Here is a 25,384-nt window from a genome sequence, read left to right as displayed (position 1 = left end):
AAGGATTAAATACATTCAGTGTGTCCTAATAAAACAGGACTAAATCTGTGTATGCAAGGCAGTGAACAGTTTGGCTTTGGCTGGAAAAGGTAGAGGTCTTCAGGGGAGGAAAGCAGCACAAGATAAGATGTTTACAGTAACCTGGCTGGGTGGTGTGGGCCCCTTGCATCTTGATCTTTTGGAACCAAACAAATGGAGGGTGTATTTGTCTCTACACAACTGTGTACCTTGCATGAGTGTAATTTGAGGCTGGCTGAGTCCTGCTGTAGATGTGGCCTTTATAATTACACAGAAAAAAAAAAAAAAATTACCATTCTGGAAACCTTAAGTTCTAGTGGCACTTCACAAGCTGGGAAAGACTCTGAAATGAATGACCCTAGATTTTGTTTGTTTGTATTCTTGTGCTGAGAGTTGTTATTATCAGGGGCTCTTCTCTTGCACAGGCACTGCCTGCCAACAGCCCTTCTGAGGCACTTTCCTTCAGGACAGGGTGCAAGGTAAAACTTGTTTAGGATTTTAACTAGTGTCTCTAATTAAACGTGCTTTTTTTATCTGGTTCAGTCTAATAACCTGTTAATTTATGTGTCTTGCACTGCTTCTGTGTTGGTCAGCTTTTTCCCTATCCTGGCAGCAAGCATCTTGCATATGCTTCAGTCATGAGGGCTTTCGAGGGTGAAATGTCTTGCTAGTTTACTTAGCCCAAAAGATTAATATAACGGTAAACAGTGGAGAAAAAGTAGAAATTTTTTTGGGTTTAGATGTTGCTGGTTGTTTTGGTTATTTTTAGGGTGAATTTATAAATATTATTAAAAATATTTTTAAAAAGCCCCAATGTGCTCCCTTTGATGCACAAGTAGTTCTGCAAGAACTCTTCAGTTGTGATCCTGGCTTACCACATGATACTAAGAAAATAATTTCATATTTCTCATCTACAGTGGGGACATTAAAATGGCGAATGTACTATGAACTGTATTTTTTTGTATCAAAATACCAGACGACTGTGTGGTACTGGCTGTATAAATACTATGTAATTTTCCTCTTCAGCTGGATGTCTGGATGAAAGTCTTCAGGTCTAAATTATTAATTGTTAACTAAGAAACTCTTGTTTTTCTTCTGCAAGGTTTTGGTCCAAAGGTTTTTAATACCCTCAAGTAGTATGGTCAAACTTTACCTAATTGTTGAGATACAGTTTTTTTTCTTTATTGTTCTTGGCTTCTTCTGTACTTGAGGGGAGACTGTTCTTCTGTTTATCTGGAAAGCATTACTGTAAACAATCAACATGTGAAGACACATGAGGATTGAGCTTTACTGCCCCTCACGAATTGCATGTGCTCTGTTTACTGCATGGAAAACAATTAGTTCAAGTGAAAGCTTTTCCTTCATTGCAGCTGAGCTAACTGGTTCTGTAGAAAAGTCAAAACATGGAATTTCTTGTATCTAATTTTCCCTTGGAGACAACAGCACATGGAGGTTTGGAAGCAAAGCAGCAGGTTCAGCGAGCAGAACAGTGGGAGAAGCTCGAGCTGGCTGAAATGCAAATGCAGAATCTGAAAAGTGAGCGCAGAACCCAAACTGGCAGTGCAAACTGTTTTTACAGCTGCCTTTTGGCTTCTGGATGCTTAGCACAGGGTAGTCTCTTTTCTATGCTTTTGAACTACATACCAGAATCTTCAGATGGCCATGAACCACAGAGCCTGCCATGCATACCTTGAGAGTGAGGGAGGGGGAGCCTGGAGCAGGTTGCCAGCAGATCCCGATCAGTGTGGGATGGTCTTGGGCTGGGCAGGCAGAGGAATGACTTCCAATTGCCCATGAGATGTCCTGCGTCATCAGGAAAGCTTGCCTTGCTTTCTTTGGCACCAGGAATTTGACTGCCCAGCTGCTGGGAAGGCTCAGACATCTGTGTTAAGTTCTTTACAGGATGAGATACCCAACCTTTCTGCAAAGAGTAAAAATCATCTGATGTGTCTAAGGAGGACATTTTATATGTGCACACTGAAATGTCATCCTTAATTTCCAAACAAGTGTGTGTCTTGCACTCTTGCTATTTTACATTTCACTTTTCATTTGTTGATGAAATGAACATTCTGGTTCAACTTGCTAGTTCTTTAGTGCTAACCTGTCTTCTCCCCGAGTGTGTGGGCTTTCCGTGGAGCAGAAGTCTTTCAGATAATCCTTGTCCTTCGTCAGAGAGGGAGTAGGCTATTTCTGTGTGGGTGTTCGTTCTTGCATTTGTTGCTCTCATTAATGTGAGAGCTTGTTCAGTTTGTGTCAATAACACCTTTGATCCTCTTATGTAAAGGGAACACTGGGTGTCCTGCAGAAAAGACCTGTTTAAAGTGCCTTGCAATGTTACACTTCTACATGATGGTTAATGAAAGTTCATAAATCTATACTGGGCTGGAGACCAAGTACAGTTCTCTATATTGTATTCTGCAGCACACACGATTTATTCTCAGCTGATTGACCTCATGTGGACTTGTGCCTGTGTAAGTAGCAGCTAATATCAGTGGTCTGAGCACTAATTTGCAAGTTGCAGACAATAGGTTATTTAGTGAGAATGCTCCACAAGTCTCTTGCTGCAACATTTTCATTCAAAAAGGTCACTTCCATGAGTTCGTGCACAGCTGAATTTAATGTTCTTTCTCAGCAAGGCAGGTCACACTGGAGAGTGCATAATTATACTAAATACAACTTTGTTCTCAGCTGAAAAATCCATCTGAAATAATTTTTTCCAGCCCTTCCAAGAAATGTTTTTAGTAAGATAAATAAAAGCAATTCTTGCCGATTTCACATTCATTCAGCAGGAATGTTGGTGGGTGTAGGGTGCCTCCACTTAAGTCACTCATCACAGTGCCTTCTGGGCTCAGTCATATTCAATAGCTGGCTAAGGACAGCACTTGCAAATTTGGTTTCTCGCAAACCAATTAAACCCAAGTTCATTATTTCTTACTTAGTTTGAATCCTGGTTATTATTTTGAGTAAAATTTTTCTTAGCAACAAATACAGAGAGTTCAGTTACACTCTTAACTCAGGCAAACTTTTAACAATGCTTTGATAGGTGTATCTGGTTTTTGGGCTATCCATGTATTTATACAAGCTTTTGACTTACTTTCTGGTTGGCACTTCTGTGTAGTCAAAGAAGATTTGTTTTCTTCTGTGTTCTGTTTCGCAACAGTGGAATTACTGAAAAAGTCTCAGCCTAAATATGGAAGGAAAACTAGGAGTTGTTCTTTTCCTCCAAAACTTCTAAGCAAGTGCTTTAAAAAAATCCCCTCTTTGCTTTCGTCTTTCAAGAGATTGAGCAGAGTGAAATGTCCTATCTTCTCTTTCTTTTATTTTTTTGTCTAGGTATAGCAAAGAGGCTCTGCTAGTTGATTTGGATACTGCTACTGGTGGAAGCTGAATTTTCGCATAGTTCTCCTGGGTTCATGTGCAGGTCTGGTTACCTTTGAGGTTTCAGAGGGGCTCTGCAGGGTGGTCCTTAAATGTCTTTCTGCTTTCCCTGCAGACACTCTAGATAAGCAGTTTCCAAACTCCTCCACTTAAAGCTACCACAACTTTTGGTTTAGCAACTACCTCATTCCCATTGTTCATACTACTGTACAGTTGGTTGCTGCTGCAAGGTCAGTCTTCTGCAGGACTCTGCTGTGATCTATGAAACTACAAGGGAAAAGACTCACATGGCTTTGTCAGTTGTAAATGAAAGGTAACATGGTCATTCTGCTTTTGCCCTGAATTTGGACAGCCCTGTGCTGTACTACTTGGCATGAAAGACCAGCTGCATGTAAGCTGTGGTACCTGGGATCTGTCTTGTCCTGTTTTCTTTTCACTTTGGAGAAAGGGAGGCATGGAGGCCTTTCTAAAGGAAAGAAGAGCCTCGTATCTAGGAAAGAAGAGACTGTTGACTGCAAAGGGAGAAAGCAGAGGGAGGTGATTGAAATCTGAGTGCTCTGACTTCATTAAATGCAAGTGATAGTCCTGGACCTGAGGATGTGGCGTGGAAACTCAAATTTACTTTCATTCACCTTCTGTGTGCTAAATTAGATAGTCATCTCTCAATGACTTGCTATCTCTTCAAGCTCCAGTGGGTTTCCATTGACACCAGAGAATGATCAAAAGGGAACACTTGCTGGACTGGACTTGTGCCTTATGGTCACATTCATTTAATACTGATAGAGACCAGATTTGATCAGCACTTAGATCATGATGGCATGCCTTTTTTTCTCAAGGTATTATTTTCTCTCCTTGCTTGTCTGCTTTATTCCACTGCCTTCCTTTTCCTGATGCAAGTCTTTGTGTTCTCCATTTTATCTGTTGAAGCCATCAGGACTTGAATACTTGGTACTTGCTAATGAAGCTTGTTTGGCAGTGAGAACCCATGGGAAGCTCAGTTAAACTAACTGTTGTTTTAGGATCTCTCCAGGCACCCTGACCCTATGCACAGACATGGTTTATTTTAGAAAGATTGTCTTAAGTTAGAAAATCAGCTCTTGTTCAAAAATGAAAACACACGTTGATCAAAACCTGAATTTCATGTGGATTGTGTAAACATGTAATTTGGGTTAGATCTGGGCATTGGAAAATATGTGACACTGTTGTCCAGGAACTTCCAGTTCAAGAAACGTGGGGAACTTCAGGAAGTCACATTAACTGTCTCCTTAGGGAAGTGTCTCAGAAATCCTGACCTCTGCATTTCTGCCATGTGTGTGACGCTAATGGAGATGATCACTTGAGCAGTTGCAACATTCTTGTATATATGAGTTTGAATGACATTATGAACTGTGGAAAGAATAATGCTGTGCTTCCCAAATTGCCCCCCAGAGACTCTCCCTCTGCCCCTGCACATCAGCAATTGTCAAAGCACTGTCTGCTTCCATCAATGCCATGTTTTCTATGGTCAAATCACAGGAACCTTTTTCTAGGGGTCCATGCACTTGAATTTCATGGGGTGATGGCTGTGCTGCTCTCTGACACCTCTGCTCTTTGCTAAGCCTCCATCCAGTGTGTAAGATTTTGGGCTGACACAGATATCCTGTTTTTATCCCCATCCACTAAAGGTTTCCTGTGCAAGATGTTAGTTTTAGTCTCCTTTTTATCAGCCCTGACAAAAGTTGTTATTTAAATGTTGCTCAATATTTTCAGTATGAATTTGGGATGACTGCTAATTCCTTCTTGTTTTGTTTTAGAATTTCTAATCCCATTTTCTATGACTAAGTTCAGTTGCATGATTTCCTCAGCAAGGATTAGGGTTTACTGCTATAGGTACGTCATCCTGCCTTTGAAGCTGCTTGCTCATGCTTTCTTTGGCAAGCTCTGGTAGGGATCAACGGAGATAGTATCTTTTTGAAGCTGTAAAAGGGTTAATCGGAAGCATATTTATGAAATCAGGTTGCTCACCTTTACAAGCTTTTACTGTGATCTTTTTGAATGCTTTTGGAAGATTTATTACCTGCCTTTGTAATTTATATTACATTTTTCTTTCCTTTCTTGAAGCTATTTTGATGCTATGTGTGGTATAGTAAAAAGATAAGTACCTTCTCTTGGCAAGTCCTTAATTGCACACCTCTTGGATGCCAACTGGAGAACGTGACTGTCTTCATGTGGATGGCCTAACAGTTTTGGCTGGTATTTTGGGAATGGCTGAAGGAAGGAGCGTAGAGCAGCTGAAGCACATCTGTAGTTCCAAACCAAACCCAGGCAAAGGACTTTCATCCCCCAGCAGGCAGATTGCTATTTGTACAGATGCTTCTTCTCAAGAGCCATTTTGTAGGATTGGTCACACTTGTGGCTGAGTTTGCATAAGTGATAGGGAGAGGGGCTGATGGCTGTTCGTGGGAGTATTATTTTTCATCAGGGAGATTAAAGATATTGCTATTGATTAGGAAATGGCTTTGGAGAGTCTCCAGTGAAATGGAACACCTACACATATGCAGTACTTCTTGAAAAATGTTAAACAGCATCTACCCTCTGCTGGTAATTGTTAATTATGCTTTTGGCTCTATTTGCCTTGCTGGCACATGTACCATTGTGAAATTTTTACAACCAAATAAAATATCAGAGAATGATATTTTTCAAGAGGAAGCTGATAGCTACCTTCAGCTGATGCCTCTTTGAAACCAGGTGAGAAGCATGTGCTTGCCTCATTGGGACCTGCACTTACCTGCGCTGCCATAGCACTGGATATTGCTGCAAGGCTCCTGGATTGCAAAGAGCCTGGATAGTTCTGGTAGGGTAGATGTTATGATGCCAGGCTCTGCAGATGTACATGATGCAGTTGAACAGAATGCGAAAACCTTAGTTTCTAGTAAGTTGACTCTAAGTGGATCTTTTAGTGCATTTTCATACAAAATGTGTCTTCATTTTTAGTAAATTTCTAAAGCCATGACAGTGAGTATTGGAACTTGCTGTATTTACCCCTGTCTAGTAGTGAATGTGGAGCTTTGCAAGTGCTGGCTTTTGGTACAAATTCATGTGTTGTGTACTTGTAATACCAGGATCTTCTAGAAACCCATAGGAATCAAGTGACTGTTATTTGTATTTTCTTGATTGTTGAAATTGCACAAAAGTAGACTCTTCTGAAGATTTCATTTTTTCCCAAGGAAGTATCATCTCCTGGGATTAAAGTATTTGCTGATGCAGATCTCTGTGATCACAGTTAAAGAACTACTGAGTGTCACATCATTAGGTCACCAGTTCAAATCTACTCCAAAGTGGTAATGGGCATTTTTGTACCCCTAATGCCTTTCATCAGGATTTATGTTTACTTGCTTAAACTAAAACTGGAGCATCTGCTATTCAAAATTATGGTTCAAGTGGAAAATAAACACTAGAAGCAGTTCTTTCTATAGCAGAAAATCCTGTTTGACTTGTGTATATGCTTGTCAGCACACATGGAGCTTTAAAAGGAATAAAAGTTTCAGAGAAATGGGTGCATTTAGTCAAGTCTGGTACTTCTGGTATGCTTTTCTATGACTTTTAAATTCCAAGAGCTTTTGGAAAAATATAGGAGGATACAATCTTTGAAGGCAAAGAGATTTTGAAATTGAAAATGCAGTGGGGAGAGTATTTTAAATTGCAACTGGAACACTTTTGGACAAAGTATTTCTGAAATTCTTCCAGGCAGCTGCTCTTCTAAAGAATGATGGTTGGTTGGCTTTTTCTTTCTTTCTTTCTTTCTAGTTTGTTGCTTCTAGCATTCATGTCAGAATCCTTCTACAAAACTGCACTGCTAAATCTGACCTCTAAATTCAGGTTTCTGGTCAAGAAGTGTGGACTTGAGTGTAGAGTAACATCTGGTACTTATGATGACACATTGGACTGTACCTTTCCCAGGCTGCAGAGAGCTTCAAGGGTTCTGTTCACCCACACAGGCCTTTGCAGCTTCACGGTTCCTCATAGTCAAGTTGTTATTCTGAAGCTGGAAAATCCTTGCAGTCTCCTTGAGATGTGTTGGGATATGGAAAGCCATACTAATCCCTTCCGTCAGGGGCTGACGTCTTGCGTGCTGGGATCTGCCTGCAACCACCTTTCTTCCAACCTTTTCCTGAATGTTTCCTGAGCGCTCTCTGGCTTGTTTTAGGGACCAGCTTGGCAACGTTATCAGGAATCAATAGCTGGAGTCCTTCAGGAAAGAAGTTGAAGATGCTGAAGTGTGAATTCTGGTGTCCTGGTTGTTAGAATCTGTTAGCAGAGACGTCAAGATGTGAAGAAGAGAGATGTGAAAGCCGGTACAAGTGTTCTTTTCTTTGTGCTCCTGAGGAGAAATTAGGATTTGAGCTGGCTTCCCCACCCCAAAGGCTGTTGCATAGCTTCCCATGAATCTCATGCTATGGGAGATCACTGGTAACCTTTGTCAGTATTTTGAGGTATGAAAAGTGGGTTGTGAGGTGTGGAGACAGAAAAATTAGATATTTAATGGCATGGATGGGCAAAAAAAATTGCCCATAGAACTTGAGTCATCTCTGTGGCACTTTGTTAGAAGAGATCCAGTCCTGTGAGTCTGGAATATATGTTTTCATGCGTGGTTACTCTGTAAAGAGTCTTCAGTCATGTGAAGGTCTGAGTTCTTGGCACTTTTTGGGAGAAATTATAAGACCATTCATTTTCAATCCTGATGCCACTTATTGCCACCATATTGCTGGTTATCTCAGAGCCTGTTTGCAACGTATTTATGACTTCCTGCTTAGAATATTCAGTTACAATCAAGCACATCAGAAGCATTGAGTACATAATTCTGCATCTCTTTTGATGCTGATTTTATAAAGGCAGTATTGAAGTTCTGCGTTAGCAAAGGAATAGCAACCACTAAACTATTTCTGCCAGTATTTTAAATCTCTGATTACTTTTTGGCTAGTAACTGATACCAGCCAAAAATGATGTATGGCTAGGAAACTTTCTAAATTATCATCCATCTTGTTGCTGGAGACCAAAAGAGGAAAGTTACTGAAGTGGAAAGAAAACTTTTTTTTTTTTTAAGCTGAGTCATGAGAATATTGGCAAGTTGCAAGGGAAAATTTAAATCTGGTGTTTACTTACTATAGTTAACAATGAAATCCTCCTTTACCGAAAATTACTAGAGTGAGTTAGGATTTCAGTCTCCTTGATACTGTGGAAGAATAAAAGAAAATAGAGTTGTCTTGGTTTTTAAATTTATTATTAATACAGGTATTTGGTATAGGACATGGGTAAATAAAAGGAAAATGCTTCTTTTTACTGACAGTTCTCCAAAGATTGACCCTAAAAATATGGTCATCACCAACAATTACTAGTTTTCATAAACAGTATGATTTTGTATTTGTTTTCCCTTGTTATGTGCAAATAACTAAACCAAAGAATGTCCTCTTCTGAAACCTGTGAACCTTTAAGAGTTCTGGTTGTTTTCAGTACGTATATAAATATTAATACACTGAACTAATATGAAAAATACCAAATGAAAAATGAAACGTCAAATATTTTGTGTAATGTAAAGTAATAGGTGTTCTCTCTAAACATTCATGACTTACTCTGTTTCTTATATAGTAAATTCTGTTCTTATTCTGCTAGTAGAAAAGGAAGAAATAGAAAACAGTGACTTTGCCAGACATGAAGCCCAGTACAGTTTGAGAATGCATGACTAGTTATTTGGAACCCCAGTTATGTTTTGTATAGAGGCCATAATTTGTCTTGCACAAGAAAGCTGGCTAATGTAAAAAAAAAAAATTATCTATCTTTTTGAAAATAGATTAAATAGATTGCAGAAGAACATATTTCTCAACGGGTAGGAGTGTAGGCATTGAGTTCAGCTGAGCAAGACTGCAGGGAATAAAGACAGAACCTCTGTCTCCTCACTTTTCAGGCTCTAAGTAGGACCAGAGAACACCTTTCATGAGTGTGGAGCAGGCTTTTCTGTCCCCTTTGTGTGTGCAGTTTCTTTGTGTAAGTCTTGGTGCCAGGTTTTTGTGACACATACTGGGGGCCATGTGGAATGAAGCTGCAGGTTGTCACCAGCCCACAGCCACAGCTCTTGCATTCCTGGTGACAGAAGAGTGTTTAGATATTAGTGGGATTTGCTGTAGGTCAAATCGAACATGAGACTTTCAAGGTGTCCCCGTGCAGATGTTTGTCATGCTGCCAGATGTGGTTTACTGAACTGTTGCATGTAATGAACAACCTTTTGTGATTGCATTGATCAAGATAGTACCTCAAGTGTGTTCCTCATCCAAGGGGAAAAGTGAGGTCAGTGAGAATGAATGTTGTGCTGCAGCTTAGACTGGAAAAAAGATACTTTGGTGTCCTGGGAAGAATAAGTCTCAGACTTCTGCTAATTTGGGGCATAATGCTGAATTTGGGGCATTCGGTCTAACATGGTATCTTAATGTTCTGTGGCAGGTGACTTTCCTGCGTTCCTTGTTGGGCTGCCCTACTTGTTTGAGTGATGACCAGCTCTGTATTTATTGTCCACTTTTTCCTCTGGCTGGCAGTCCTTTCTGTTGTCCTGGTACATGTGCTTCAGCCTTGCCTGCCATCTCCTTTTGGCTCAGAATTAGCTGCTGTGTTGTTCCTTGTAGGTGTGGTCATGGGTCCCACCCTTCAGAAAACTGGAAGCCTGGTTTTACATCACCTCCACAAGCTTTTTGGATGTGATGCATAGCATGGAGAGCCATTTGGATGTTGGTCTTTCAGATATTTGGATATTGTGGTGGGAATGAAGGCAACTAGGAACATAACAGGCAGGAAAATGCTTCCTTCTGGCAGAAAGCAGCTACCTTGTGCCAGTAGCTGTAGAGGAATAAAACTGAGATGTTCTCTTAACTCCTTCACCTTTCAGGTTAGATCTGTTTGTTTGTTCAACAAGTGAAGCGTCTTATGTCTCAGAACATGTGCAGAAGTGGGAAGGCTACATGTAGGCTTCTCAAAAACTCAGAAGCTGATTCCCATTCTCATATTCTATACTGAAACAGTGACATTCCTGGTAAATTGATGGCAAAACGTAAAATTTTTTTTTGTCTTGCTCTTCTTCACTCTTTAACTCTCCTTATGAAGTTTCTCTCTGATCAAAGGATATTAACAAAATCATTATCTTCTTGGTTTTACAAATTTGGCTTAAAAATTCTCTACTTCAAACTTGGCAAATATTGTCTCAGTATGCAAACAGTGGGGATGCGATAAGGGAAATCACTTGGCTTTTGAAAAGCTACATATGGGAAAGTCACATGGAGATTTCAGTGGTTTATTTATAATTCTGCAAAGGCCTCTTCTTATTTGAAAACCAGGAGAGACCAGACAGTAGCTTCTGGAAAGCCAGCAGCTAGATTCTTCATGAGTATTTTTGACACAAATATTAACTACACAGATTATGTCACTCTTTTCTCCTTAAATACTTGTTTTTAGCCTTCAAGATGTACAGGTAAAGTAACATTGTGAAGAAAACTGTAACTCCTGCAGCATCTGGCTTTTTGAATTATTATTGTGAAGCCATAAGAGATGCTTTTTTTTCATTTAGCAAATACATACTCAGTTTCCAGGAAGGTAACTTGATTGCAGTAAGCTTACCCAGTGAGAACCATATGCTTTTCATGTTTGTCTTTTATTGAAGGATTAGAGTATTTATTTGAAAATCTCTTTTTCAGAAGAACACTAGTTTTAAGATTACCATTAAGTAATATTTAAGTAAGAATCCTTTGCATTTTCAGATTTGGCTGTATATGTTAACAGACATTTCCAAACACAAGTCCTTGGAAGAATTTTACTAGTTAATAATGCAGCCATGAGTTTTACATCAGCTTGATTCTGGGCAGTGTTTTGCTGATACCAGTATAAGGTAACTGTATTATGTGAAACTGCTTGAACAGAGCTAAAGGAGCGATAAAAGTGATCTGCCCAAGAGACTTTAGCATTCTCCCTCTGCTTAGATAGCTGAACATGACTAAGTCTTTGCAGAATGACATCTAAAGTTACACTTGGAGTCATTAGGTTATAAACAGTCCATGAAATGTTTTGCATGCTTCATGTTAATATTCCTCTGAAGATCAAGATTCCCTGGGGAGAAATGAGAATATGCACTGAAAACATTCTCAGTCTTGAGGTTTATCCACAACTTCCTAGATCCCTAAAGATCAACTGTCTTGTGAAGACATTATTGCAGAAAAAATTTTGATGCTGCTCTGAGTGTTTATATATGGGGGGAATCTACTGGGTAGCACCCTTTCATGTTTGTGCTGCCTGGCTGAGTTGTAAATGACATTTGAAAATCTTTCCGACTCTCATATGGTAGATTTATATGAACCTTCATGTTCAAGAATGTTTTTGAGCCTCAGGCTATGATGGGAAGAAAACATGGTAAAATTCAGACAGAATGTCTGAATTTGTGCTATTGAATAGATAGAGGCTTTCTTTCATTTCTGTTCATTCTTAGTAAGGCTTAGAAGTGTTGGGGGTGAGTTCTTGATCTTTCTTTAAGATGCCAGAGTATCTCTGACAGATCTGACCCACCACGTTTTTTTGAGATTTTTTTTTGGCCAAGAATAAATCTTGTGTGAAAAATGGTTGTTCCTAGACACAATCCAGGTAAAGCCAGGTCTGTGGGGGGACTGTTGAACTTGGGAGAACGGTCTTCTCTTTTGCTCTGTGTTATCGTATTCAGTATTAGCATTCAGTATTCTGGCAATACTGAATGCTTGGCATCTTCAGTGGTACAGCAGCAGCCTGTGCTCCTTGCCTGTGTGGTCAGCTGACCATGGGCAACCCTCTCAAATAAAACAAAAGTTCCAGACCACCAACTTGTCCTTCAGAAACTAGTCTTATTTCAGATTCCACTGTTACTTTGCGAAATATTGGGATTTATAGACCTGGCAGGATGGCTCTGGCAGAGCTATCACATTACAGCAAGATCTGGGCTCTCAGTCAAACCCCTGACTTAAGTGGCATTTCTCATACCTGAGGATGCAACTCACAAGGGATGTCCTTGGCATCTGTGTGCATTGAAATTTCTTCCAGGTCATCTAAATGAGATTGAAGTGTAGAGGACTTAAACAAGAATCTGGTGAGAGCCGCTGTAAGCGGCAGACGCCCACAAGCTAGCTGCAGTTCATGGGCTGTAGGAGCTACTGGTGCATCTTCCTCTTCTTGGGAAGTGTTGGAAGAAGTATTTTCCATGTGTGTGTTGTGTTTTTGGAGGCCTGGCTGTTCCTCAGGGGTACTTCAGAAGCTGTCTGCAGACAATTTGATAACATCACTTCATGCTAATGAGGAAGCAGCAGGGTTGCATTTCCTTCAGCCTGCCTTGAATAGGGAAGTAGAGAGGCTCAGCTGTGCAGAGCTACAGGACTGTGGAGCATAAAACAGCTCAGAGACTTTTCTGTAACAGAACAGTTCAAGAATACACTAATTGCATGTATGAGAATTAATCCTTGTCCTGTGTGCTTTGTCTGATGGCAAAGCTGCTTGATTTGTCTCTGTTACGGATCTAGTTCCCAACCTAAATCCTTCAAGCATTTCTGAAGGTCTCTTTTGGTGCATGGGGGATGCACTGAATGCCACTGGTTCTGATGGCTTGCTTTGGCAGATAAAAGTTCCATTTCCACTAATAGGTTTTTACATTGACAAAAGATGGCTTTAGCTTTTTGATTTGGCTTTGCTTTGAATTTCTCAAGAATTTTGGGACATTTTTGATGGCCACTTGTTTTTCCTCTTGGTGACTTCAAGTCAATGTGAGCTCAGACTGCAGTAGATAGCCCACTGTATGTTGACACTCTTAAAAGATAAAACCATGCTATCAGTTTACGCTGAATTCTTTCCACAAATGGGGTACATGTGGTAGAATAACTTAATATTTTTCTTTCTCACACAGACCTGCATTTGAAAAGGATTCTGAAATTTATTCTCATCTTAAAAGAGCTGATGTTAAAACCATCTACTAAATTCATCCATCTAAAACTGAATGAACAGTAAAGATTTTAGTGATTATATAATTTATCTTTGGTGTAAAAATTGTATTGCAGCTAGAAAGGAACACACAAAGGCTTAGGAAAAGGTTTTGCAAGACAGTGTTAGATACAAAAAAAAAAAGGTATTATCTAAAATTTTATGAGTGAAGTGAATAAACTATAACTCAGTAACTGATATTGACTGAAAGGGTTTGCAGCTCTTTTGGTTCTTGGGGAAAAAAAGCCCCAAACAGGAGGAGCACAAACTCCTGTCTGTAAATCTATACATATTAAAATAAATACTAAATGTGTAAAGGGTTAGATTAAAGGAAAAAATAAAAAAAGAAAAAGTTAGAAAATGGTGAAGTGCTTCAGTCTCTATTGAAGTACTAGAAAAAATCCCTGAAGGTTTTATAAGCATCTCTAAGGCAACAGAAAATGTGGATTTATCAGGAACAACCTCATGGGAGGGGTCTGATGAATTTAATTTGGTTAATTCATTTGATGTTTTACAGCCCAGCCTGAGTGAGGCAGCACATTGGTTAGGGGATACTGAGTGAGGATCTGTGTTCAGGAGGGTCCATTTAGTGATGAATACTTGCGAAGGAGTGTCTGTGGTGGTGACTGGGATCCTGGAGGGATTTGTTCTGCCTGTGTGCTAACAGTTTGGGAGACAAAGAGAAAACACTTGAGATGCAGATGGAAGGTTGTATGTGTTTTTTAAACAGGAGAATAGCTTGAAGAAATAGCCTGAAGCCTATTTCACTTTCCTCAAGTAAAAATTCAGAGTAGTTAGCAATGGAAAAAGTGAAATAGTCTGGGATTTTGGATCGGAAATTGAATGCAGTTCTTTCAGTAAAAAACTCACCAAATCTTTCAGAGTAGAATTGTCCTATACAGGTATTTTGTAATACTCCATGTTAGTAGGTCATATGCACCATTTTGGATTCCACATTTTAAGATGGATTTAAGTTTCAGACTGGAAAAAGCAGTAAAACAATGATTTAATCCTTGTAGTCTAGGAAATAAAGACTTCTTTTGTCTTCTGGAAGCAGCTTATAGAGGAATGGAACAATTTTCCAGGTGAGCAAAGTTAAGAAGATCACTACTATCAGTCATCTTGTTTTTAGTGGAGAAGAAAATATTAGTACCTTATCTTGCACTAAGGCTTGATTTAATGTTAATGGAAAAGAGCATCCTTATGTTTAAAGGGCATCAAGCACAGGAGTACTTGCCCTGTTGAGGCAGCGGTTACACTAGTGATTGCAGTTGCCTCAAGAATAGGTTAGAGAAATGTTGATGCTTTGGGTGCAGCAAATCATTCCCAGAGTGGTTTGATAGCCTGGTGCTTCTGAGTTCGCCTCTTTGGTTTTCAAACTGCCCTGACTTTTGAAGCCTGTGCTAAGAAACAAGTGCTAAAAGGAGGATGAGTCTGATGGTCAGTCTGTAACTAAATCCGTAACTAAATCCTGCTCACAAATGTTGCCATCTGTCCCGAAGTTTTTTATGTATTTTTACCTGGAAAAGTCTTTTCAATGGTCTAATGAATTTATAAGGTACAGGCTGGGTCTCTGAAATTAAGTTAGTAGTTAGTTTTCTCACTTGTTTCCAGGACATCAGGGTTGGTGTCCTGGTGTCCCAAAGGAGATGTTCAGAATTTCTACTCCCCAGACTACCCCCTTTGGGGGAAAAATACTACTGTAGGATCCTGTGATGTGTCAGAAGTGAGTATTTCTAAAAACTGAAAATATTTCCTTGTCTTACAGTTTCTTCATTCAACAGTCACCCGCGGGGCTCTGAGCTTTCTGAGTGCTGAAGGTGATGTATATTGTTTACCTTTTTGAAGAAGAAAAGGTCTTGCTAGTTTGAGGTTCTGGAGTTTATTTTTGGTTTTTTATGGTTGGTTTTTTTTTTTTTTAATTTACTCTTTTACTGTAGTCACTCTAATTAGCACCAACTACTTTCCTTTAAAAAGGTAGGATGTCAATCAGGTTTTGATCCGTTTTGATTTTTTTATAATATTGCATACAGACTATTAGGTTTATGCTATGGGAGAATTCCAACAGAAGCAATGGTTGCAGGAGTAAAAGGTCACTGGTTTTGTGATTTAGAGTACATGCATGTCTGGGAGCCAGGCTTGAGCAAGGAGGAAGCAAGTGCTTGGTCTTCTCTCTTTTCCTGCAGCCCACACACTTACTGCGAAGAACTGTATGAAAGAGGTAAAACTGTATGGGTCATCTGGTCTTCCTTGTGCTCTGCTCAGCCAGAGGAGTGTTCACTTTATCTGCCAGTGGAATAACAAGCATTAATGGAAAATATAGCAGTTTGGATAAGATAATGCCCATAAAGGCAGGCTATGGTTCTTAATGTTTCTTCACAAAATAAAACTGAATTAAGATTTTAATTACTGAACTCTCTGAAATAAGCTTATGCACATATTTTGCGTACACCCAAGGGGAAAATCCTGCAGATACCAGGAAGGAAGGAAGGGGAGTGAGACCACAGGGTGTTGGAGGTATCTGCCCTTGAAAGGGCAAAGCTGCCTGGCAGGCAGGTTTGTCACTGAAATTGAGAAACTGGCTGTGATTCCAGGTGCCACCAGTGCCTTTAATGCTTAAGCAAAGTGCAAACTGCGTAATGCCAGGGCCGGTGCTGAAACAGGACACCGGGACATCGCTTCCTCCCAGGCGCCTGTTCCTTACATAACTTCGGGCTTCCCCAGGCGGCCTCTAGACGAGCTGAGCCTGACAGGAAATACTTGGGTAGCCAATGGCAGTTCTGCTAGGCATAGAAAGAATAGCAATTAATTGTATTCTGACTCCAATGGTTGTAGTACCTCAGGCACTATCGGCATTCTGTGGTTAAGGAAAATAGCCACCGAGAGGGAAAATGAAGCAGGATGGTGAAGCTGGTGATGGGAGGCACTGAATTTTTGTCCTGTATGCTTGGTTTGAACCAGCTTCATCTGCACCTAGAAACTACATCCATCAGCTCTGTTTCACGTACATCATGCTTTCTGAGGGCCCCCTCAAAACATCTGCTCTCTGGTTGGCAGAGCAGCAAAGTGTGTGGCCTTTTGGGGAGCTTTTCTTGTTTTCCTGGTAAAGATGTCAGTCAAAACAGGAGAGCAATTAGGCTGTAAGGTATTTTGTGTTTTATTCCCTTTCACAGATACAGATGAACTCATCTTGAATCTGCCCTTAACCATGCACAATGCTGATTTATTCCTTACTTTTGTTTACTCATTTTTTTCTTCAAAGTACCTGGGGAGATCATAAGCAGTGCAGTAGTTCAAGTTAGAAAAGACAATCTTTTGTTTAAAACCAGGTTTTCCATAAAGTTGCATTTTTAAGGAGGTTTTTAACAGTGGAGTTTGAGAGTGAATAACTCTCACTGAGTTTTGTCTAGAGATTTAAAAGTGATGTCTTTAATACTGTTTTGTTGCGATCTTTTAATTGCTTGTGGTATTGAGCTTTCTTAATCGTTAAACTTGTGATTTCCTTTCATTCTTCATTTTGAAGAATGAATATGAAGAAATACGTGATTTTCAGTGCCCTTCATTTTGGAAGAGAAGTCTTTCTGTCTTTCTGCTAGTCAGACCACCACGCCATGTGGAGGGGCTTTCCTCACGCTTGTGCCACAAACTCCGAGCCTCAGCCTACTTGAAGCCTTATGGATGAGTTTGTATTTCTGCTAGGTAGCAGAAATGCTGTAAAACTCAGCTACTGCACAGCACATTAGGTTAATTGAGAGACTTAATTTTGAGAATACCATGTAGTGATACACATGTATTTTCTAAGAGGAAGAAGATTCAGTTAAACCAATTGTTTGTAGTTTGAGTACTGCAAATCAGAATCCGTTTATCAGTGGAGATGTAGGTAGCATGGCAGGGCCTGGAATGAAAAGTCCAGGGATAATAGGAAAGTTCCTGAGTGTGTACATATGTAGAAAGCAATTTAAGGACATTTACCTCAGCCTATGTGATATTGCTCTGCAGTGTAACACTTCTAAACCATAATATCCAGCAGTGTGCTCAGAAAGAGGTGGCTGCTGATGTATTTCTTCTTTTTTCTGAAGGATTTCTCAGAAAAAGTGTTCCTTCAAAGAAGGGTTCAAGCCAGGTAGAAGCAGTGTTCTGCTGGAGAAACAAAATTCTCAGAACTTAATGAAAGAAACTGTTTCTTGTAAAACAAGCCACAGAAAACAAGACTGCTGGGATTTGAGAACTTTTCTATACTTCTTCAGGATGTAAACCTGTGCTCAGGAAAGGCCAACAAACTTAAGAGAGATCTGACCAGACTATATGTGTAACAGATCCTCCCAGCAAAGTCTTACCTGATGACAAAGCCTTTTTAGTCACTTGTTTACCTCTTGTCAGGTTAACCAATGCACTGTTCCTGAAGCAAGAGCTGAGAGTCTTTGGGCAATCAGGTGCCCATTTGACACCACTGTTTCTGAGCAAGGTGTGGGTTTTAGATTTATAAGAAAAGCAGCAGAGGTTAACATCAAATGACTTTGCAATTTGCAGGGATACCATCACTTCAAATCACAGGCATCAGCGTGTGTGATTGCCTATCGTGTCTGCTATCTGTTCATATCTCTGTGGGTGTTTCCCATAACCAACATGCCTGTGCATCATGTGTGAGACTAGATTTTATCTGAATACTGACTTTTCACACAATGGCACTTTGTGAGAGTGCAAAAGGGGCAAAGGGCAATTAACTTGCTTGGATTTCATCTTCTTGCTTATGGTAGTCTAATGCAATTTGGCTGATCCCTGACCTTCTTGTGCACTCCAGACTTGTGTTGTAGGTATATCTTGGTAATAAAATATCACGTAGCCACCCTTATCTTCAACAGATTTTCTGTTTTTGTGGTGGGTTCTTTATAAACACATTTGCAGGCTTTAAGAGTTCATGCCCTGCCTTATCTGCAGCCTCTGTAGTTGGGCCCAGCAGCAGCAGCACTGCTTCTCAGATAATTGCTTCATGTATAAAAGTATCTTTTCTTTTCTTTTTAAAAGTATCTCACCTTCTTTGTGAGGATCTCTAAGTTAAGACTGTCTGCTGTATAATTGCCTATTGACTTAGCCTATGATGAAAAAAATCCATCTTCTAGGACCCCAGAAGGTATTTAGAGCAGTGTTATCCCCTAGAATCTAGAGGCAATAGAAGAGTAAGGAAGATGAAAACCTTGAAGTCAATTCTAGTAACCCCAGCACTAGTGTTGTTAGTTTTGGCAAATCCTGTCTCAACAGTAAAGCCAGCTGCCATTTTGGCATCAACACAGACAGACTTGGCATGATCCCCTCTGGCATCAAAAAAAATGCTTTGTGGGAGCTGGCACCAAAGCTGTGAAACAAGGGTAAGTAAGGCCCAAGGGAAACGCCAAGCAGACATGAGATGAGCACTAAAAATAGTGAGTTGCTGTCATTTGTAGAGAAATCAAATAGCACTTGTAAGAGTAGGGCATCCAAGATCTCCATCAAGGTTGTGCTGGTAAGCATCTTTGGGACAATGCATGTCTGTGATGATGTGACCAAAGGGCACACACAGGCTGTATTTTTGGTACCCACATGGTGCAAGACTCTAAAACTAGAACAGACACTTATCGTCTTGATTCTGTGCTTAAGGGATCCTGTTACTGTCTGCAGACTCTGCCTTCTTCCCTGTCTGGAGCAGATCGTCTCTGCTTGAGCCATTACTAAAGTCCTGTTTGCATACATGGGTATCAGGAAGATAAGAGCTGTAGTGCCAAAAAGCAAGGAGCCAAGCTGGTGTCCCTGTACCACCCCGGATACACTTGCCCTCCTGAGACAGTCTCGTCAAATATTTAACAGCTGAACTCCCCACTCCCTCCTCCTTCTCCCCCTCCCAGCAGGCTTAGAGAAAGCTGAGTAGGCTTTACCATGACTTCATTACCCACTCCACACTAAAAGTAAAGCCTGACATCTTCATTTGGGCATCTCAGGTGCCCAAAAACCTGGGAATGCTTAAGAGACAGAATCAGCCCTATCTCTTTTGAAACACTTAGTGTCACTTCTCAGTAGGCCACTTTCAACCCTTTACTCCCTCTGTGCCTCAGTGACAAAGGACTTTGAAGCTTTTTAACACCTCTAGGCTTGGATGGCAGGCATGGGTGTTGAGGGATGGTTATACAAAAGTAGATGATTCGCACAGACTTTGGCATTACAGTTGCATTGGTTTGGCCACAACTCTGTTGCTGTGAACAAAAGCACGCTGGACCTGTGGCTATCATTTTCTGCTCCATGGGGAAACAGCAGTGGGAACAATGTCACTGGGGGCTGGAAACCTCAAGTTACACTTAGAAAAAACTATTTTGGTCTCAGAGAAGAGCCTGGACTTTTCATTGCCACAACTCTCTCATCAGCTGAACAGTGGAGTGGGTAGAAGTGTCTGAACAGCCTGGATGTGGTTGCTTTTATCTCCTCTGTCAGATGGGTGTTGGAGAGAACTCCTCTTGGATATGTTCTTCACAGCCACCCCTTGTCTGCTCCCTGCCCTTTCCCTGAGTGTCCTTAAGATAGCTTAGTACAGAAGGCAGCTTCAGAGGAGGGATTGCTTGCTGTATGAAAGTGCAAAGGGAAGTGCTTTACTGTTGCCATTTCTTCACCCACAAAGGAGCAGTGAAGAGGAGGACAGGCTCTCACTGAAATAGCAGATGACGGAGTGGGTAGTAGCTTCCTCTGTGGCACACACTACTTGTGTTCAGGGCTTACACATGGCTTTTGGGTGGAGATGTGGCACATATTTATACTTGTCTGCTTGGCTGACAATTGCTGTTTGGGATTCAGCTGGAATTGAGAGTCAGTTGGAATCAAGCATGAGCTGTTGCTGTTGGGGCTCTTGGTAACACTGAGAATATTTTAAAGTGCACAGTCTCATCCTCTGTGGTTAACCAGTTACTTGGACAGAAAGACAGGTAACAGCAGTGAGGCTGAAATGCACTGTCTCTATTTGCTTAACTTACTAAGCTGCAAAAGTTTTCCTGCACTTCTGAATCACTGAGCTGACAAAAGTGACGGCCTGTGGGGAAGAGGAAGAGCTTCTCACCACTGCAAGCCCTCGTGCTTTGTTGCACTTCGAAATTTATTGATCCATCAGACTGGTTGCAGTTCTAGCTCACACACCCAACATGTATGGTATATTTTCCTGAAATTATTCTTTCTTCAACAAAGATTAAGACAGTTTGGCCTGAAAAACAGTAAATGCAATTATTCCAGTGTTCTTGTTTTGTAGTTGTAATGCATGTGGATTGGGGAACCCACTTTACCCCACTCCTAAACAATGCAGTAATGCTAGACAGAGTGAAAGTTTTATTTTGGGCCACTTGTCCCCTGAGCAAAAGAGTAGATATTCTAGGGCCTGCAGGTACTGGGAAGTTACCAGCCTGACCTCTTCTTCTTGGTCCTCTGGAATTTGTTGATAGCATTCTTGGTAGGCAGTGCCAATGCTGTATGTTACATGAACCCGGGACACCTGGTCCTCGCACTGGAAAGTCATCATGTTCTTGTAATGGTATCATTAGGGTGGGGAAGTTGCCCTTCACTCTTCAGGGATCTACAAGTTCACAGGTGGGCAGGCAGAAATGGTTTGTAGGCAGATTTAGCATTGAATTGCTGTTCCAGCATTGGTGATCTCCAAGTGTCTCATGCTAGTTTTGCTAGCAAACAAGTCCCTTTAGAATATTTGCTGTCAAGGCAGATAGAGCTTGGTGTTCCTGGATAGTCTTATTCTAGAGAAACAGAGATCTGCTTTTACTTTTCTCTGTCTTACTTTCCTTTCTTTCCTTTCTCTTTTCTTCATTCCCCAAACCATCTCCAGGATGGGGAAAGATAGTCATCTTCATTGAGATTGCTTTTTTCATACCGTGTTTTGAGTGTGTGACAGATATGTGAAGTCTCAGTCCTAGCACCCAGGGCTGCAGGCTGACTAACAAAAATGGATGGCTCCAGAAACACTTCTCCTAACAACATGAAAATAACAGAGTGCACTGGGGCAGATGGAAGAATAATTAGATAAAATTATTCCAACTTTGTGGTTAACCTGTGTATGTGGCTGCAGAACTATGATATTAAAGTTTGAGAGGATATTGCATCTCATATGTATTTACTGTTCAAAACCTCTCCCTGCCTAGGACTGTAATAGTTGAGCAACTGATAGCAGCCTCGTGCTTCAAGCCTGATAGCTTTGAGGTGCACAGCATCAATTTTTGTTGCAATCATGTTATCATAACTGGATGTCCTCAAGATGTATCAAAATGAGTACTGTACCTTGCTTGGTTTCCAGACCTGCTTGCAAGCATCTCCCATCAAACATGGGAGCACATAGAAAGCGACTCTAAAACGGCTCAAACAACTTCCATCATGTGCTTCACTTGCATATTATAGCTGAGGTCATGAAGCACAGTGTGTTGGCCTGTGAAGATGCTGAGCAGCAACCTTTGCTTGACATCATGTTTGGGGTAGATGGCATATTCTGGAGCAATATTACAGACTGGAAATTCCTAGAGGCCTCTACTCCCTCCTTCCCAGTAGACACCTGCTCACCATTTTTCTGTGATGGGATCTGTGCTAACACATCACAAAAGGATGGTTGGTGGCTGCCTTTACTTTACTTGAAAGTAATGTAGATCCCATAATCTGTCCTGACATTACTATTGATTTTTCAGAGCCCTCAAGAGAGTCATCTACTGAGGAACTGTGTGAACAAACACACAAAACTTGTGTTTGTTTTGTTAATTTTATCTTGGATAGATGTACTCATGTGTAGCCTTTGCAGATCTTAAATAACCAGGTGTGTATAAAGGGAGTGAACCCATGCTGAGCCTGCCTTAGAGCTGCTCCTGCTTTCATTAAAATAATTATTATTTCAGCTCTGGTTTCCCCCAAGCAGAGAGCAGTAGCAAATTAGAAGGGTTGTGGAAATGGACGATGAGCAGCTGAAGGCTTTGGGAAAAGATTTTACATTAAGAGGACAGAGAAGATTGATATCTTTTATAAGAAGATAGCTAACAGGTACAGAGTAATGAATGGATGAGAAGATGGATGAGGACTTCTGTTCCCACCTGCTAATAATATGAAAGTCAAATTAGAAGGTGCTGAATTCATTCTTGATGAAAGAAACTATTTGTTCACGACCACCATCTATGAAACTCACTGCTGCCAGGCAGAGCTCTGGGACAAGAACTTAGGAACTTAAAAAAAGAGGAAGGGGTAAAAGGATACCTGTTGGTATATACAAAGCAATTGCAATGATTAGAAAAATGTAGGTGTTTTGCCACGGTTCTAAGGGTGTTGGTCAGGTTTTTATAAGGGTATGAACTACCTTGTCCAGCTCTTTTTTTTTTTTTCTGTCCCTCTACAGGGCTTTTTTTCCCCGTAGTCGCCTATAGCAGAATTGTGGAGCATGTTACTGGCCGCTGTCACTCAGGGACTGCAAGAGAGGGTGGCTGCTCCTGCTGCAGTCGAATGTGGTAATGCCTGCTTGCAAACCACCTTTTCTGTGTCAGTCTTTCCAGGATTGCCAAATTCACACATAAATTAGGATGCTTTTGCTTTTCCGCCAAGTTACTGCTTTTGATAGTCCTTCACAACTTGTCTTAGATCTGGAATGACGCTTTGCCTTTTGAGTGTGTGCTGGGGGAGAGGCGGGTGGTTAAAGTTAGATTCCTTCTGACAGTAGGGATTTAGAAACTGCTGCATTGGCTCAGCCCTAGGATCTGCCTAGTCCAGAGACTGGATAGCAACAGCCAAACTTGGATGTTTCAAAGGCCAGCGTGAGGCCACAGAACAGATTACTAAAACAGAAAGCTGCTCTTTTATATCACTGATGTTTGTCCATAAATTGGAAAAGCAAAGATTGAGAGTTCGTTTGATCCAAGAGTACAAAAGCTGGAAAATCCCATTGCCTGGCTGATGCTAGTTAACACTGATGTTTTGTATCCTCCAGGAAATTGCTGTGTTGCTTGTTTTCTCTTAGGGAAATCAGGGATGTGCTTACCCTTAAACAGCATTTTTAGATGGTGCCTTTAAGATGGTGTAAAAATCAGTAATGCTTGTGTGTAGTCTCACAGCCCAGTTTTGGAGAGGACACACAGAATGAAGTTCTCATTTGGGAAACCACACTGGGTTGGTCTGAGAGGAGACAGCAGTGGTGGTCACTGAGTGGTTCTGGAATGTGCAAAATGGGTATCTTTTTCTGACACTGCTGAAAGCTGTCTAGCTGTTGGGTGGCAAGGGGTGTCTGTTCTGATATTTTCTTTAATTTATTTTAAGTTTCCTCTATTTTTTTCCTCTTCTTTCAAATAAGCATTTGCAAGAATTTGATGTGATTTCTCTCTTTTCTGAAGTACTGAAATTACTATTAAAACTACTACTAAAAAAGGCATTCAATGAAGTCACTATGGAAAAAAGTATATTCCTTTCCTTGTCATATATTTTAATGTATTGGGCTCCAAAGCCAAAGAGGCCAAAAGCCAGGGGAGTTTGTCCTTCGTCAAATATCCATGGAGCCACTGCTGGGGCATATGGGAGTGGCAGTGGTGTCCCGGTGTCGTCCCGCCCCCAGGACAGACGAGGACAGCTGCTGATTAAAGAGAAGCCCGAAAAAAAGAGGTTGCTGAACTTTCAAAGTGGAGGTAGAAAAGGGAGTTAAATTTAGATTACCTTCTGCAGTGTCATCTTCTACACCACTGTGGAACTTGCTGTACTCCTTGCTTGGGGGAGGACAAACAAGACATGCCATCCTAGGCACCGGATGATAAATTTGTTTATAAGGCTTAATTGCCCCTTGGCATGAAAACATGAAATGAGCTCAAGTAGAAAGAGGAACCTTTCGACAGGGCTAGTGAGACTTTCCTTGGGGAGAGGTGGATTTGAAACTCTTCCCATCATCTGTCTGGTGCTGGAGGGGTCCAATCCTGATCCTTCTGAAATCAGGGAAGTTGTTGCTGTTACTTTAGAGGAACAGCTGTTATCTGGAGGGGCTGAGAGTTGAACAATGCTGTGAGTCAGAAAAAGTGGAATTGTGGGGGCAAGCAGAAGGTGGCGAGGAAGTGCTTTGGATCTGTGAAGACTGCTGACGTCCCAGGGTCTGGAGGTACTCAGGGAAACCGTGGTGGTGGCTTCTAGGACCAGTGCTGTCCAGCAGGCAGCATCAAACTTAGCTTTCTCCTCAGAAGCAGACAAACCAGCTATTTTTGCTTAGCGCGATTTAATCATCACCACCCTGTTGGCTCATAACAACATTTTTAATAGGCTGCCCTCCTTTGCAGCATCCCCTTAGCAGGGAGGAGAGCACTTTAGCACTTCTGTTCCAGCAGGGCTCCCTGACAGGTCCCGTTTGCAGCGACCTGCCTGGTGTCACCCAGCAGCTCAGCAGTCGTAAGGTTCAGGGCTGCCCTTTTTTTTTTATTTTTTTATTTTTTTTCGGAGGGGGCTGTTGTTTTTGTTTGTGTTGGGGGTTTTGTGTGTGTGTGTTTTTGTGCTGGGGGGTTGTTTCTGGGTTTAGTTTTTTGGTTTGGAGGGGTTTTGTTTTGTTTTTTGGGTTTTTTTCTTTTCAGAAGTGCCCGACCTGATGTCATTTCCCTCTTGCAAACAGCCTGGCTGGGCTGCGTCTGAGATATGTCACAGGGAGTGGGAGGAGGAGGAGGGGGAGCCAGCGAGTGCCTGCAGTGTCCCAGGACCCTGTTTACTTAGCATTCCCAGCTGAGAAAGCCCTGGTTTAAATAGGATCGGAGGAACGGGCTGCCCACAGCAGATGAAGAAATGGTTGCTGTGGGGCTTTAAATTCCTGCCTTCCCATGTGCTGGCGTGGAGGATGAGCCTGCAGAATGCCTTTCCTCCTGGGTCTCAGACAGGTAACCAACCGGCTTAAGTGCGGTGGGAGCTGCGTGCTCAGGTGGAGGATGTGACTGATTACTTTTATTTTTATTCCCCCCACCTCTAAGGATATGAT

At 41.2% G+C, this 25,384-nt stretch overlaps 1 protein-coding gene across 13 annotated transcripts in view; it reads left to right on the top strand.

The window, feature by feature from the left end:
• The window catches only part of WBP1L (WW domain binding protein 1 like), a 60,186-nt gene that overhangs the window by 10,630 nt on the left and 24,172 nt on the right, over positions 1–25,384 (top strand). For 4 of the 13 annotated variants that reach the window (XM_086899092.1, XM_086899087.1, XM_086899090.1 and 1 more), the window contains one exon: positions 22,793–22,901. The exons of 6 other annotated variants lie outside the window; for them this stretch is intronic. In XM_086899092.1, coding sequence (XP_086755218.1) covers positions 22,835–22,901 — 67 coding nt within the window. In that variant the 5' untranslated portion in view covers positions 22,793–22,834. Of the gene's footprint in view, positions 1–22,792; positions 22,902–24,237; positions 25,287–25,384 lie in introns of those variants that run through there. 3 more of the 13 variants (XM_023929781.2, XM_023929786.2, XM_023929784.2) reach the window with 3 other exon arrangements.

This window comes from Cyanistes caeruleus, chromosome 8 (assembly GCF_971803275.1).
Source record: "Cyanistes caeruleus chromosome 8, bCyaCae1.hap1.1, whole genome shotgun sequence".
Classification (NCBI taxonomy): Eukaryota; Metazoa; Chordata; class Aves; order Passeriformes; family Paridae; genus Cyanistes; species Cyanistes caeruleus.
The sequence above is the reverse complement of the archived record's forward strand: the minus strand, read 5'-3'. Positions and strand labels throughout refer to the sequence as shown.